Genomic DNA, 14,236 nt, shown 5'->3' on the forward strand with positions numbered 1-14,236 from the left:
CTCTTGACATGCAGATGCCTTATTTACATTAAACATTTCAATAAGAACAATAATAATGGTTCTTATAATATATATATTTTTTCTTAAATGAATATCTGGGCTCTACTCTTTCTCTAAATAAACGTGACCAGTATTTTGCCCTGCCTGGTCACCCTGCTGGAAGTTAACATGTGTGAAAAGTTTGCAGGAGGACTCACCGGTTGGATGCTGAATGTGGCAGAAGTCCAAACAACGGATGCACTTTACACCAATGAGAGCATCCATTTCAACAATCGGTTCCCCATATGGCACTAAGGCCCCTCCTCCACGCTCTATCCCGGCAGAGGGTCTCATTCATGCTTCAAGACAGCGGTTCACTGCGAAGCTTCTTGGCCCTCGGATCAACTGTTTTGATCCGGTCCGGCCTCTTGACAAAGGGAGACTTTCTGCACACTGGTATTTAAACATTATCCTGAGACGGAGCCGCTCTGGACTGTGCGAGGAGTTCATCCAACCGAGCAGGTGATCGTTTGCGCTCCAACTGACGCAGGAGATTTGCGCTTGGACAATGCTCGCAATCAGTGGGGGAGTGTATTTATTATCATTGTTTGAGCCTTAAAAGAAACTCTGTGTGGATTTTTTTTTCATTGAGACGTCCTGTGAAACATCCCACAGCACCGGTCATTTATTTCAAAGCTGCGTGCACTCTCTGTTTATGTTGTGGCGCTCTGGAGGAGCGCAGATTCTTGGGGTGGACCTTCTGTTGTTCGAAAGTGCTTCAGCTCTCCAAACACAGTTTTTTAACCCCCCCCCCCCCCTATAAGTTCATAAAAAGTGCACCACGCCATCGGACGGGGTTTAAATGTTCGGGATTCAGGAGCATCTGATACGAGAAGTGAGCGGATTAAAAGAGCGAAGTCTTGGAGAGGAGATGGATCCGGTCCGGTCGTGGGTGCGTAATGTCGGGGTTGTGGATGCGAACGTCGCGGCGCAAAGGTACAGTACAAACCAGCTCATCTGTTGCCAGCTGCTCATCATTTAGACTCAGGCTCATCAGAAAGGAACAACCATTATTTTCACCATCACTATATAGTTCACATTATTTGAATATTTAACATTAGAACATGCGTCAGAAAAGAACCGTAAACTACTTGTTGCAAAAGATGACACGAGTCCTCTTTAATTAAACTGCTTGAAATTGAATGGAAGAACACGTCTCTATTGTTGTTATTATCATTTAACAATTTGAAAGAAAGCTCTGGTTATGTGAACATAAAGAAAGTTGGCCCATGTTGCAAAACATAAAACTAATCATCAGAACTTTTGACTTTGACTTAAAGTCATGTGATCTGTTAATTTCCTGATGTGCAAAAGCTCAATTTAACACTTTTAGTTCATACATTTACATTTAAAATAATTTCCAATTTCTCTGTATGTGACAGCATCGCAGTATATTTTCCTACGAGCAGCGATTTCAGCTGATTTGCTGATGTTTTTCATCTAAAATAAAACATCGGCCACTTAACATCTCTTTATATTCGCAGATGTGAATCATTTCTCTTCTTATCATCTTCCCCACATTTCACTCGATGCTCGATCATCCTCTTCACAATTTTTACCTCTACAGCATCAAACATACATCAGTGTTCTCATTCCACAAACCGAAGTGCAGAAATCAGCCATAAAAACGCTGCAGGAGAAATAAAAATGGCAATGGCATGATAATAAAATAGCAATTAATGATAGGACATTATTATGGCGTTATTGTAATAAGGCTATTTGATATAAACGATTCTATTTAATTTTTTAAATTTAATTTTATAATTTAAAAAAGGTAAATTGCTGCAGTTCATATATGAAAAAAAAAATCTTAAAGGAAATGTGGCTGTCTCAACAAACCAATTATTTACTCAACTATGAATAATCTAAAAAATATAAAGCCCTAAGTTATATTTACACAAAGACGCTTCTTCAGATTTGATCATCTTTTTTATATGTTAATCTGACATAAAACACTGATTAAATGTGTTTATTTAAATTCAACAGTCAGTGTCCTATTTTTCAAACAAGATGCTGCAACATCAGTCCCAATCAAAAGTGCTAATTCAACCTTCAACTTTTCTTCTCTTTTTTAGATAAATCTTTAGTTTTGCTTTTTGTGTAATTTCCCTGTACATATTATATTGTCATATAAATGGGATAAAAGGCCTTCAAGTTATAAGAAAAACTAAGTATTCATAAATTATGTATTTTTAAGTGCAATATTGCATAGATAAATGTTTTAATAATTAGTTTGAGAGAGAAAACTTTGGAATTAATTAGAAATAATAAGATTGTACAATTATTGTTATATTTGAATAAGTGCCTTTACACTGCCAGTAAATCAAACATAATTGAAATGCATGTAAATTCAGTTTTAATCATTTAATGCAGCAGAGGAAAATGTCAGGTCTTTAGTTAAATTTGTTTAATCTAGATTAAATATATTCATCCGCCCAACAGATTACAGGCCACTGCACTGAAAGATGCTAATTTAGTCAAAGACATCCTTTACATTCAGCAGTGTAGTTAATATAAGACTACATGAATTGTTTTTAATATCACGAAGGTGCTGACTGTCTCCGTCTCTGTTGTGTTTTCAGTGGAGTGGCTCTGTCCAGAGCTCACTTTGAGAAGCAGCCACCCTCCAATCTGCGCAAGTCCAACTTCTTCCACTTTGTGCTGGCACTCTACGACAGACACGGCCAACCTGTAGAGGTGGAGAGGACGGCGTTTGTGGACTTTGTTGAGCATGACAAGGTGTGTGAGTCTCAATGTTTACCCAATGATCTTATTAGTCCACTACACAGCTGTCATTTCCACAGTTTTTAACATGATGAGGAAAAACTATGAATAACAACGGGACATGTTAGTGATAGATGCGATATTTCAGCTGCACCCAGGTGCTCGACTTGTTCTTCGCCATCCCCAGTAAAGCCAAGCATATCGAACAGCTGACGGCTACATGTTTACACAAGCTTTACCCTCGATGAGCTGATGATGTGGGATTGAAAAAGAATATCTAATGACTAATTAGCAGCTTGCCTCATTAGGAGGACATCACTACTTTTTAAAATGCAAATTGTGCTCGCTCCTGTTAAGTTATACAGTGAACTAATCATCAAAGTGTCTTTCCCTTCATGCCCCCCCCCCCCGTACTCTAAATACTGCTGTGGGGGGAACTGGATTCCTCAGGTTGGACAAGACCAAAATAAGGAAGGGGTGAAGTGTGGAGGTAGAAAAAGACTGGAGAGGGGAGACAGCCTCGAGTGGGAGCCTTATGCCCAGTGTTGATGGATGTTTTTGCCTTGTGGTGAGGGGAGAGGACCCTCCTAAAGTGGCAGCATCTCTCCCCCGTGAGGAAGACAAGAGTATGCCATCACGAAAGTTCAAATATAGTTCCACTCTGAATTTCTTCAGTGTGTTGGGAGGAGGGCAAATGGCAGTGATAATGCCAGGCCTGAAATATGTCAGTGTGCTCCCCTCAGTGCCACACAGGCCAGTGCAGACTGATATGACGGCAGCGGAGGAGTTCATTTTCTGCATGGTTACCCTGGCATCTGTTTTTGCTTTGTAATTATGGCAAGGTAGGAGAATGGCAAGGCGAAATAAATGTTCCTCTGTGTATATTTACAAAAACTTATGAAGCCAGGCATCCATTTATCTCCTGATGTGTCTCACTCTCACTTCTGATATTAAGTTTTGAGCTCTGCTACTTTCCAACTTATCTCCTTGCATCTTAATTCCCTCACGCCTTCCCTTTCGTCTTGCAACTGTCTCCTTCTCCTGGTTCCTCCTCCTCCTCCACCGACATACTCGTTCTCGCTGCTGCTCTCTCGCTCTCGTCTCTGCGATGCCAGCCTCCTGGGTTATTGGACCAGAGAGCATTCCTTTGAGACCACTTAGAAAGACCAGGAGAGGTAGAGGAGGAGAAAGAAAGAGGGGGAACAAGAGACCGAGAGGGGGGAGAGAAGGAAGAAGCGAATGGCTAGTGGAGAGCCTGCGGGGAAGGAGGGATAGCAGAAAGGAAGTTTTTCTGTCAAGCTCGACTGCTGCTCAGTCTCACATACAGTACTTTCCACACTGGAACACACTTGGCACTCAAACACACACTCACATGCACAGATAACCTTGCCTATACTACCTTGTAGCTCTGAGGACCCCTGCATTTAAACGCAAGGTTTTAGGAGTTTGTGTGAGACATGATAGTTCAACCTCTACAAAGAACATCCCACTCAAGGTTAAACACGCAGCTTGTGAGCACAACGCAGCGTCCCACACGGGCTTTGAGCTGACAACCCTCTGATCTCGATGCTGCTCCTGGGGAAGGGACGAGCTGCAGGATTAGGAGAGACTCAATGTGCTTAACACTGCATGGGGATGCCCAGCTGTACTTATCTGTGCCCCAGATGTGCTTAACTGCATGCCCTGCGTTTGTCTGTCCGCCCCCTTTCTCTTCCAAGGAGCAGACAGGAGAGAAGACTAACAACGGCACGCACTACAAGCTGCAGCTCCTCTACAGCAACGGTGAGTAGAGTCAAACACAAGCTCATGGGTTGCAGGTCAATTCTTTGGCCTCTGAGGTGTCTAAATTCATACATATACATACAGTTCCCCAATGACCCTGGTGTGCCAACCCAACACACAGCTTTCCACTGAAATAATCTTCCTCCACATCCTCTCCTTCCTTAACTATTTTCTCTGAGCTCCTTCTGCTCATGATCACTGGGGTTTGTACGATTCAATGCTTGGCTCTGCGAGGAGCCGCTTCCGGGCCTGCACGTACATGAAGAAATGAGGTACATGTTGCCACCCCACTCCCCTCAGCCGCCCAACTCCTCCAACCCCCCATGGTGCTTCAACATCAGATCGGGGGGATACACAGAGAAATTTGGTTCCCATGAGCCACTGCTGCCCCTACTCTGCCATCGCAGTGGCACCCATGGGAGAGAAGATAAAAGACATGTTCTAGAGCAACCCCCTCATACACTCTCCACACACACACACACACACACACACACACACACACACACACACACACGTACATACAAGCACATGCACCAAAAGCACTTTCTCTACATCCCCTCCTCTCATTCCCTTCCCCCAAGCAATATCAAAGGCATCTCAATCGGGACTTTGATGAGGAGAACACATTTTAAAAGCAATACTCTACAAAGTCTCTATAAAAATTCCTTGAGTAATGCGCTCTTCTCTCAAGAAGCAATTCATTACATGTCGTTTCCCTCTCCGGTGTGATTTACGTTGGAAGTTTCAGAGCATCCAGAGTTTCAGGTGATTCAAGAAATCTCACTCACTGATCACAAAGAAGTCAGAAACAAGCATAAAACGATGTTTGCTCTTGAATTGAATCCCTCAAGATACTGATCTTTTGTTATTTTACCTGTTGGTGCACAACTGATCTGACATTGGTCAACTGAACCTGACAATAAATCAAACGTTTACACAGTAATAACTACAAAAATAACAAGTCTGACAAATCGTGAGAATCTGGTTGTAAATTCTGGCCTCAAAGCAGAACATGAGTAATAATCATCAAACATCAAATAACTCTCAATCCCCTCAGAAACCATCAGAGAGAAAATATGAACTGCATGCCAATCTTATTCCTCCATGTTTGCTGGACAGAGTTCAGTACTTTTCTGAGAGCCTGTCCCAAAAATTTTTATATCATAAATCTTTCTTTTCGAGAATATTCAGTGCAGTGGACTTCTTTTTATTTATCAAGAGTAGGTTAACAAGTTTAGGCACAAATAAGATTGGTTCTTTTATGGTGATACTTTATCATGACAGATTGGATTTAAGCCACAATTGTTCAATGACATGAGACTTATTCACACAATAAAAATTTATTGTATTAGCTTGAACTCTCAAACATGCATATATTACATCTCTTTGAAAATTGTATTTAACACAATAATTTGACAATAAAAAACTTTCTCATGCCTAAAACAACCAGTTTGAGCTCTTATTAGCAACTCATTTCTGTGTTTTCTTATTGCAGGGGTTCGAACGGAGCAAGATCTTTATGCACGACTCATCGACTCTGTCACTAAACAGGTTTGTAAACTTTCCTTAAGTCTTCTTGACGTGGACTCCACCTCCAGCTACATAAATAGACGTGTAATCGGTTCTACATGAAATTTAATCTGTCCCATTGCTCACTCTCTTCTCAGCCTATATCATACGAGGGACAAAACAAGAATCCAGAAATGTGCCGAGTTCTGCTCACACACGAGGTTATGTGCAGGTGAGTGTTACACACTCAGAGAAAGCACACGCACACTCATTGAAACTTCAACCCTCAGGGACCAAATCCAAATATCCATTACTCTCCTTCACTCTGCTTTGTCTCAGTCAGCTTGAAATGTGGTTTTGGGATGATGCTTGGGGCTCTATAAGTTTTTGAAATCTAGACTGTGGTTGAACCTTAAGTCAAGGCTGTCAGTCATCATCCTTGTTACAGTGGTGGCCCCCTGCTGGTTTCTGCTGTAACGCAGCATGTTCCCATCCAGCTCCTGTTTCTTCCTGGACCTCCTTTCTCTTTCTGTTTGGCCTGGACTTTTTCAGATAGACCTCAGCCTATGGCGGCAGACACACTTAAGGGGAATAATCCACCTTTTCCTCATCAAATCTGTGGCACCTATCTCCAGTCGAGGCAGCATCTTGGAGCTTTTGAACAAGTGTGTTGGTGCAGCCAGTGTCAGAAAGTCCCTTTAATAGCAGAGCAAATTTAAGTGTAATCATGGTTTAAGGACCAAAGGGGTTTATTAAAGAATATGGGTCTAATTTTGTCAATATGGATGAAGAAGAAGCTGAGGAGAGTGGTCTGGGAGTGGGGCAGTGACCCAGGATTCAGGGGCAGCAGGGGGAAAGGATAGGGGGCTGGGACAGGGCGAAATGGGCTTAGACGGAGTGGGCCTTGCCATTGTGTAGCCAGCAGATGCCCGAATGTGACTCACAGCTGGCTAATAACAGAGCCGAGGAGGCAGAGGGCAAGCGTCACAGCTGGGGAGTGAGGCCGTCTGACAGGGGGGCGGAGGGGGGCAGGGCAGGGCCAAGCTGGGACACGAGAGGGGTGAGGCGAGGTGTAGGGGTGGCAGATGGTTAGGGGTGGGGGCACTTTTGTTATGCAGTGAAGGGGACTTTGGGGAGGGGGGGGCGGCCAGCAGGCTCCTCGGACAGGACTGCTGACGAATGGTAGGATGTTGTGTGTGTGTGTGGGTGTGTGTGTGTGTCTGTGCGCACGCAATAAGGCTGTGTGGGGGTTGAGTTTGATTTTGAAATCAATGTGACAGATTGCCTGGCTGGCTTTTCACTTTTGAATGGTCTCTCACTGTTTGTAGGGTGTGTTGTTGTACCTTTTCTTCCTCTTCTATTCTTTTGTCTCTCCTTCCCCTCCCCTCTCATGCCTCCTTTGTGTGCTGCTGGATCTTGGCCGACTGCGAGGCGCAGCATAGTCTGGGCCCGAGGATGTGGATGGGCCAGACAAATGATGGCTCCTCTTGTTTAATTTGTTTGTTTCTCCAACACTAACTTATTACATTCCTCTTTTGTGTCTCTTTATCTGCCCACTCAGCCGCTGTTGTGAGAAAAAAAGCTGCGGCAACCGAAACGAGACGCCCTCTGATCCCGTCATCATTGACAGGTAATGAGATCAAACCCATGCCCCCTCAGTGTCCGTCACCTCAAACATCATCTCTTGTCTTTGTGTATATGCACCCACACACTCACACACACACAGTGCCAATGATCGTGAAACTTCTTGTACTGAGATCTCACCACTCACTTACAGCCAATGAGAACAGTGTCAGGCTGTAACATAAACCATTTTCAGGTATGACCTCTGGGTAAAATCTGGACAATTTGCTACAGATTGTACCCTCAGTTTGCATCCAGGTGCAGCAGACAGAGACAGGAAGTGACCTATTAACTCCGCTGCGGAGATCACATGATCCGGTTTAGAGCACCCTGACACCGTCTTCAGTTCTTATCACCACAAACTCTCTAAACATCTTCGTCTGTGTCTTCTACGTGTGTAACAACGCTTTTTTCACTGGGAGATAATTGTTGTCTTTTTCTCATTTTTGCGTCCCCTGCTGTGTTCTCACATCGACTTCTCCTGGACATTAACTATTAGGAGGTCAGGTGGAAAAAGTCCGCAAAAACTGCAGAGCCTAATTCTCATACATTTGCGTTCACACAGTCTGCGGAGTTCGATGCATTTCTGAAAGCAGCTTTACCGTGCAGACTATCTGTGTCCATGTCTGTCTCCCATGTGGTTCTCTCTCTTCAGCTTTATGTTTATCTGTTGATCTATCCTCAGCCTTCTGGGATCTGTCTCAGTTTGGCCTCTCATTACGTTTAACAGCCGACATTGCACCTGAAACCTGTCAGAGGCATATATTTTCTTTTTATCAGAAGCATGTGGATCTTTCCCAGCATCAGACAGACACACATATGTAGCGAATGTTCACCCTGAAAGCCAGTTATATGACTTAAAGGCAGATGACCACCGCCATAATCAGCGTGTGTGAGGGCCTTCACGTCCGAGGGATTTCGCAGGTCTCGCACTGTCTGCCTGGCATTAACTAGTGTGATGAATGCTCATAAGCAGACCGCATGTGAAATACTTTCTCTGTGATGTCATAGATGCAACCTTCTTCACCTTTCCCTCCCTCAATCCCTGCTTTCCTCTCCCCCTTTACTTCCTTCTCTCCTTCCCTACGATTGTCTGTCTAGAAAACACTCACTTCATATACGTCAAGGACCCTTTTCTTTCCCCTCCTCAGTTCAAGCTGGCTGGCCGTTGACAGTGTGTCTCAGAGGATCTCAGCTGAAGATAGTTTTCATATAATGGAAAAATCGGGCTGTTGTCTTCTGAATTTTCCCAGAATACCTTTGGAGCAGCTGCTTTTCTCATTTATTGTAGCACATTTCTCATCCAATAACCCCTCTGTGCTCTTTTTATACTTCCTCCTAACATGGCTAAACCTCTATGAAATGCGTTTGTAAGTGGCTGGGCAGCGTGCTGGTGTGGAAAGAGAGATGTCGATCTTGTTTTGACTCTGTTTGTGTGTGTGAGAAAGAGAGAGAGAGAGAGAGAGAGAGAGAGAGAGAGAGAGAGAGGATTGATTTAACTGGAATCATGACCTACTGTACTCTCTAATCACACCGGGCATATCCCGTCCTGATTGGGGCTTCTGTCCTGATGGGGGTTCTCCCTCTTGACTGGACTGCGAAATCCTCTCCTCAGGGAGCAGCCTATTAGCAGCCAGTTAATTTCTGATAAGCCAATGGAATTTTGCATGGCCCTGTGCCCTTTTATCCCACCTTATGTGCACTCTCTCATTTGACTGTGTGTGTGTACATACAACATACACTGAAAACGAGAGAGAGAACAGAAAGATTGACAGGCCAAGATGTGTGTGTATGTTCCCAGTATGTTTTTCACTGTTTGTGTGCATACAAACGGATGTATATTGTCATGTGTGTGTGTGAGCATCCTTGCACGTTTATTTATGTATGTATATGGATGTATGTGGAATTGTCTGTGTGTCTGCATGACCCCTACGCTGACCTTTTTCCCTAGTCACTGTTTGGCTCTTAAATAATTCATGTGTATGCGTGCATATGTGTGTGTGTGTGTGTGTGTGTGTGTGTGGAGGGGACGGTCTGTTTCTGTGGCTCCAATAATCAGCCTCCTGCTCCCAGCCTCAACACCTGTTCTCCAATTAACATGCAGCGTGCTGGGGCCCACTCGCTCCAGTCGCCCAGCCACCGCTTTCTACTCTTTTTTCTTCCTCTTTTACTCCTTTTTTTCATCTCACACTCAGCCCCATGCTCCCTTCCTCCCCCCACCTCAACTTGTGTCTGTACTTCTGCGCACTTCTCTCGCTCTTTTACATTTGCTCCCACATGCTCCTCCTGTGCACTTCTCCGCTCCCCGTTTCTTAATTCCCTTGCTCTGCTTCTTTTTCCTTCACGTTTACCATCTCCTCCACCACCGCCCCCCAGCTTCCCTTTAGCCTGTCTAATTTTGCCATAATTAGGCGGTGTCATTAGGACACCTACCCAAGCACAAGGGAGTTTGCAATTCCCCAAACGGCCCAAACCCCCACTTTTCTAATCTCCTTTCCATATTGTTTCAGTTTTCTCTACCCCCTCCCGCTCCTGCTGCTGCTGCGAGCCCCTCCCTCATCTCCCCTTCTCCCTAATCCTGATTTGAGTGAAAGGAGAGAGAGGATCACAGCTGATCCACAGGGAGGGGTGAAGCTATACAGGGTGGAGGGACCGAGGGATGAAGAGGGCAAGGGCAGCCGTTGACAAAGATATCTAAAGTTGGGAGAGAATTGTCTGCCTCTCTATCCACCCGCTGTGTCTAATAGCTTTAAGGTTGTAACACTGGTGAAGCGTTCCCTTGCGGTCCTGATGTGACTCCTCTGTGTGGAGAACGTCACTTATCTTTGACTGATGGACTGGCCTGTGCACTGATTGGTTAGATGATTGATCAACAGACAGATACGTGGATTGATTCCTCCTGGCTCACCACTATAAATCTTCACTAACTCTTCAAACTCATGTTTCGGCCATAAGATTTTCTAATTGTGTGATGTTTTTTTCACAGGAATAATGAATTTATCAGTTGGCTAGTTGCTTTTATAAATCACTAAAATCCTGATTTGCTGCTTGCCTCAGTTTTACATGTTTGGGTTTAGTCTTTGTTTCCTATCAGAAACCAACACATTGATGAAATGAAAAATAGGCATATACATGTACATATGTATATATATTTATATAACCAGCCCCTTGTACAATACTGATATGCTGCATTCACTGCGACTCTGAGTGTTCTCAATATTAACCCAGGCAGATCTTTTAATGGCAGCATTATTGTCACGCTGACCTCTGACCTTTTAGAAACTATATTGGTTCTGGGCCAAAGCTGGCCTCTGCATTTATGAGTGAACCATGGGTTTACAATGGAGACAAGCAGATGTCAGTATTAGTATTAGACTTTGTGGTTTGGATGTGAGGGGGTCAGCTCTCTGTGTGTGAGCATATATGTGTGCTTTTATATTTGGCTGGAAAGCTGAGATCAATAGTTGGTCATAAGGCGTGTTGTGGAGGGATCCATCGTAAGGCCTGAGCCTTATGAGGCAGTCGGTGGGGTGGGTGGGGCGGGGGGTGATCAATGGAAAGCACTATCTTGCTAATTGATTGTGTTTCCAAGAGGGGTCTTTTTTAACAAGCCGACGCTCAGAGAAAAGAAGAATAATCAATAGGAATTTTCCAATCTTGTCAATATGGCTCTTCCCTCCCCCAGACTCAAAAGAACAACTCCCAAAGACTCAGACATACTCTGCTCTTATTTTATCCAAAAACTAAATTCTATCTGGATGCACAAATGCACATAATTGTATGTGTTTTCTTTTTCTTTTTTAAAGAGTTAATTTTGCTTTTTCGAGTTTCACTATCTAATCAATGATTAGTTGTCCTGGCCAATGGCTTGACTTCAGATGCTTGGCTCCAAGTGGAATCCATTACTCTTAATCTTAGGTTGTGGGTTGTATTGATCTGTTTGTAGTCTTGGTTCTAGTTATGTGCATGTATCACAGGTCAGTGCAGTGTTTTGTTTGTTTCTTATATTTGAAAATAGTTATTCCTCTTTTTTGGGGTATTGTAATAGATTTTTAAGAAAAAGCAGTTATATAATGCAGTCATTAGTTTTCTGTCCTTTATGCTGATATCAATTCTAAATCCTATTTTCCTGTGAAATGTTATAAACAGACTCAATTCTACAGTGCAGTAAACGGTTAAACTGTCTGGACAGTTTGACAATAAACTATTCAGATATCATTTGTTTCTGTATGTCTGGTCTGAGCCACTGTAATGTCTCTGAGAAGCAGCCTGACCATCTGTTACGTGTTAGTCCATACACCTGCTTATTCCTGCTCATTTTCAACTAATTCAAAACATTACAAGAAATGACGAGTGAGGCCGTTTCCCTCGACACTTCCTGGATGACATGTTTCACTGCTGTCAACCTGTTCTTATACAGCGGGAAAAAACGTTTTTCCTTGCATTTCTGGATTTGGGGAATGTCGGCCCCCTCATTCTTCAGCTTCAACTGAAAAAAAGTCTTTGGGAAAAGAACATTAAACTATCAGCCAAAGAATAAATGCAGCAACATTTTTTGTGTTGTGTCAGGGGTCGAATTCCTCCCCTCTCCCAGATGCATACTCAAACTCTGCCGCCAAGACGCTCTACTGGGTCATCATATATGAACTTGAGAGTTTTATGTGAGAAACAACATTGTCATTTTAGGAGATTGTTGCTCATTCTCTCCGTATAAGATTCTCCTGTAGCTGTGAGGTGGATTTCATTGCTCTCTCTATGTTGATCCTCGTGTGCTGTACTGCAGTTACCTTTTCTGTCATGTTATTTCAAGATAGATTTTCTGAAGTTTAGTCAAGAGGTAAGAATCCTAAGGGACAGTGCTAGGATTGGAGGATTTCTCAATTAAACAATTTCATTTATTATAAATCAACAGAACCCTCCTTGTCAAGGACTTGATGTAAGACCCCAGAAGCAAGTGGCAGAAAATGGTCTCTAAAAATTCACTCCCCCCCTTTCTGATTTAACTTAAAGAAGATGATTCATTGGTTTGGCTGCAGAAAGATCTGCAAATGATTTTGTCAAAGTTAATGCAAACTGACAAAGACCCACCTTCAACTAAAGTTAGTGCTGCTAGTGATAGCTTGTAAGATTCATGGACATATTCGGATTGGAAGAGCTGGTCTGTTGCAGGGAAGCCTCAAAACCAAATAGCGATGCATATAAACATAGTTTTAAAGTATATTTTCTGGGGCCTGATGAGGATGATTTATGCAGAAATGAGCATGAAAACTCAAAAAGTGCTTTTACTTCAGAAGAGACCGAAAAGAAAACTGTGTTCCTGCGTCAATGGAAATAAATAAAGCTTTGAAAGTTAATGTAAACAATTTATAAAAGGGTCCTAACTTCTGTAAATGAATTTAAATCCCTCTGTCCTCTATGAGGGCAGTGTCTGTTGCATTGTTAGGACAATACTATACTGCAGAAGTGTAAAATACATACATATATATATATATATATATATATAATAAAAGTGTATAACTTTTGCATATCTCTGCAAAAGGAAAACAATTCACACAGTGCATTCCCCAAAAAGTCATTGTAAAGCACATACTAAAGCATTATAACATGTCCTGACATATATGTATTCTGTGTAATATAGTGTAATGTACTCTCCACACTTCAAACATCAGAAATGCATATTGTGACTGTATATTAACACTTACCCATATCATTAGCTAATTCTGCTTCACAGTTGCTGTTGGAATTCACTAAAGACACTGATCAGTTGTATTTGTATAGCATCAAACCACAAGGCCCTTTACGTCATAAGGTTGAGAGAAACCCAAAAGTTCCCACAATGAGCACTCTGCAACGGTGGAGAAAAAAAACTGCCCAGGTTGTAGAGTTGCTGGTTTACACTCACAATGATCCACATCACATTGATGCAGATATTAATATGCATAAATTACCTGTCTGTCACACACATACATACATGCGACAAACTCAGAGACACTGGTCCCCTCAGTCCACTGTCACAGGTCTCTCCCTGGTGGGCGAGCAATGTCCAGTCCCTCCAGACCCCCTGTCAGTGAGCCCCTCAGGCAGGGGGCCAGGCAGCGTGGCGACACAGCCCTGAGGCTCCAGTGCACACCACCTCACACAGGCTGGACCACTGAGCAGCTGGCACAGGACTGTAGGGATGGCTCCTCCCTTGGGGCAACGCAAGCGGGAAAATGACACAAAGACAGACAGGGAGAGACAATGCAATGTCTCGAATATCAAATCCACTGACAGGTACTGCTTTAAACAGCGAGAGCCACACTCAGGAGTTGGACTGGTGAAAATGAGTTCATGGGACCTTTCGGTGTGCCTTGAGCTCTCAGTGATGTGTTCTCATGTGAACTGGGACGATCCCAAAATCTCTATAGTTTGCACAGGAAGTGTATAATGAGTGGTGGGTTATGAGCCGAGTTTGTGTTTGGTCACCTTTGCTCCGCTTCGGCCGGTTTTGGCTGTTGTGGCTTGAACCCTTGACACCAGAAGTAGGCCTGGTTTGTTTTCTTTGAGAGCCTATGGAGGG

General features: G+C 43.3%; 1 protein-coding gene across 4 annotated transcripts in view; it reads left to right on the forward strand.

Annotated features, from left to right (window-relative positions):
• Positions 1–310: 310 nt before the first annotated feature.
• The window catches only part of ebf2 (EBF transcription factor 2), a 30,376-nt gene continuing 16,450 nt past the window's right edge, over positions 311–14,236 (forward strand). For 2 of the 4 annotated variants that reach the window (XM_020101095.2, XM_020101097.2), the window contains exons 1-6: positions 311–975; positions 2,622–2,778; positions 4,482–4,545; positions 6,041–6,096; positions 6,213–6,286; positions 7,616–7,684. In XM_020101095.2, the coding sequence (XP_019956654.1) occupies positions 842–975; positions 2,622–2,778; positions 4,482–4,545; positions 6,041–6,096; positions 6,213–6,286; positions 7,616–7,684 (554 nt within the window). In that variant the 5' untranslated portion in view covers positions 311–841. The remainder of the gene's footprint in view (positions 976–2,621; positions 2,779–4,481; positions 4,546–6,040; positions 6,097–6,212; positions 6,287–7,615; positions 7,685–14,236) is intronic. The other 2 variants (XM_020101096.2, XM_020101099.2) reach the window with 1 other exon arrangement.

Source organism: Paralichthys olivaceus, chromosome 4 (assembly GCF_024713975.1).
Source record: "Paralichthys olivaceus isolate ysfri-2021 chromosome 4, ASM2471397v2, whole genome shotgun sequence".
NCBI classification, from domain to species: domain Eukaryota; kingdom Metazoa; phylum Chordata; class Actinopteri; order Pleuronectiformes; family Paralichthyidae; genus Paralichthys; species Paralichthys olivaceus.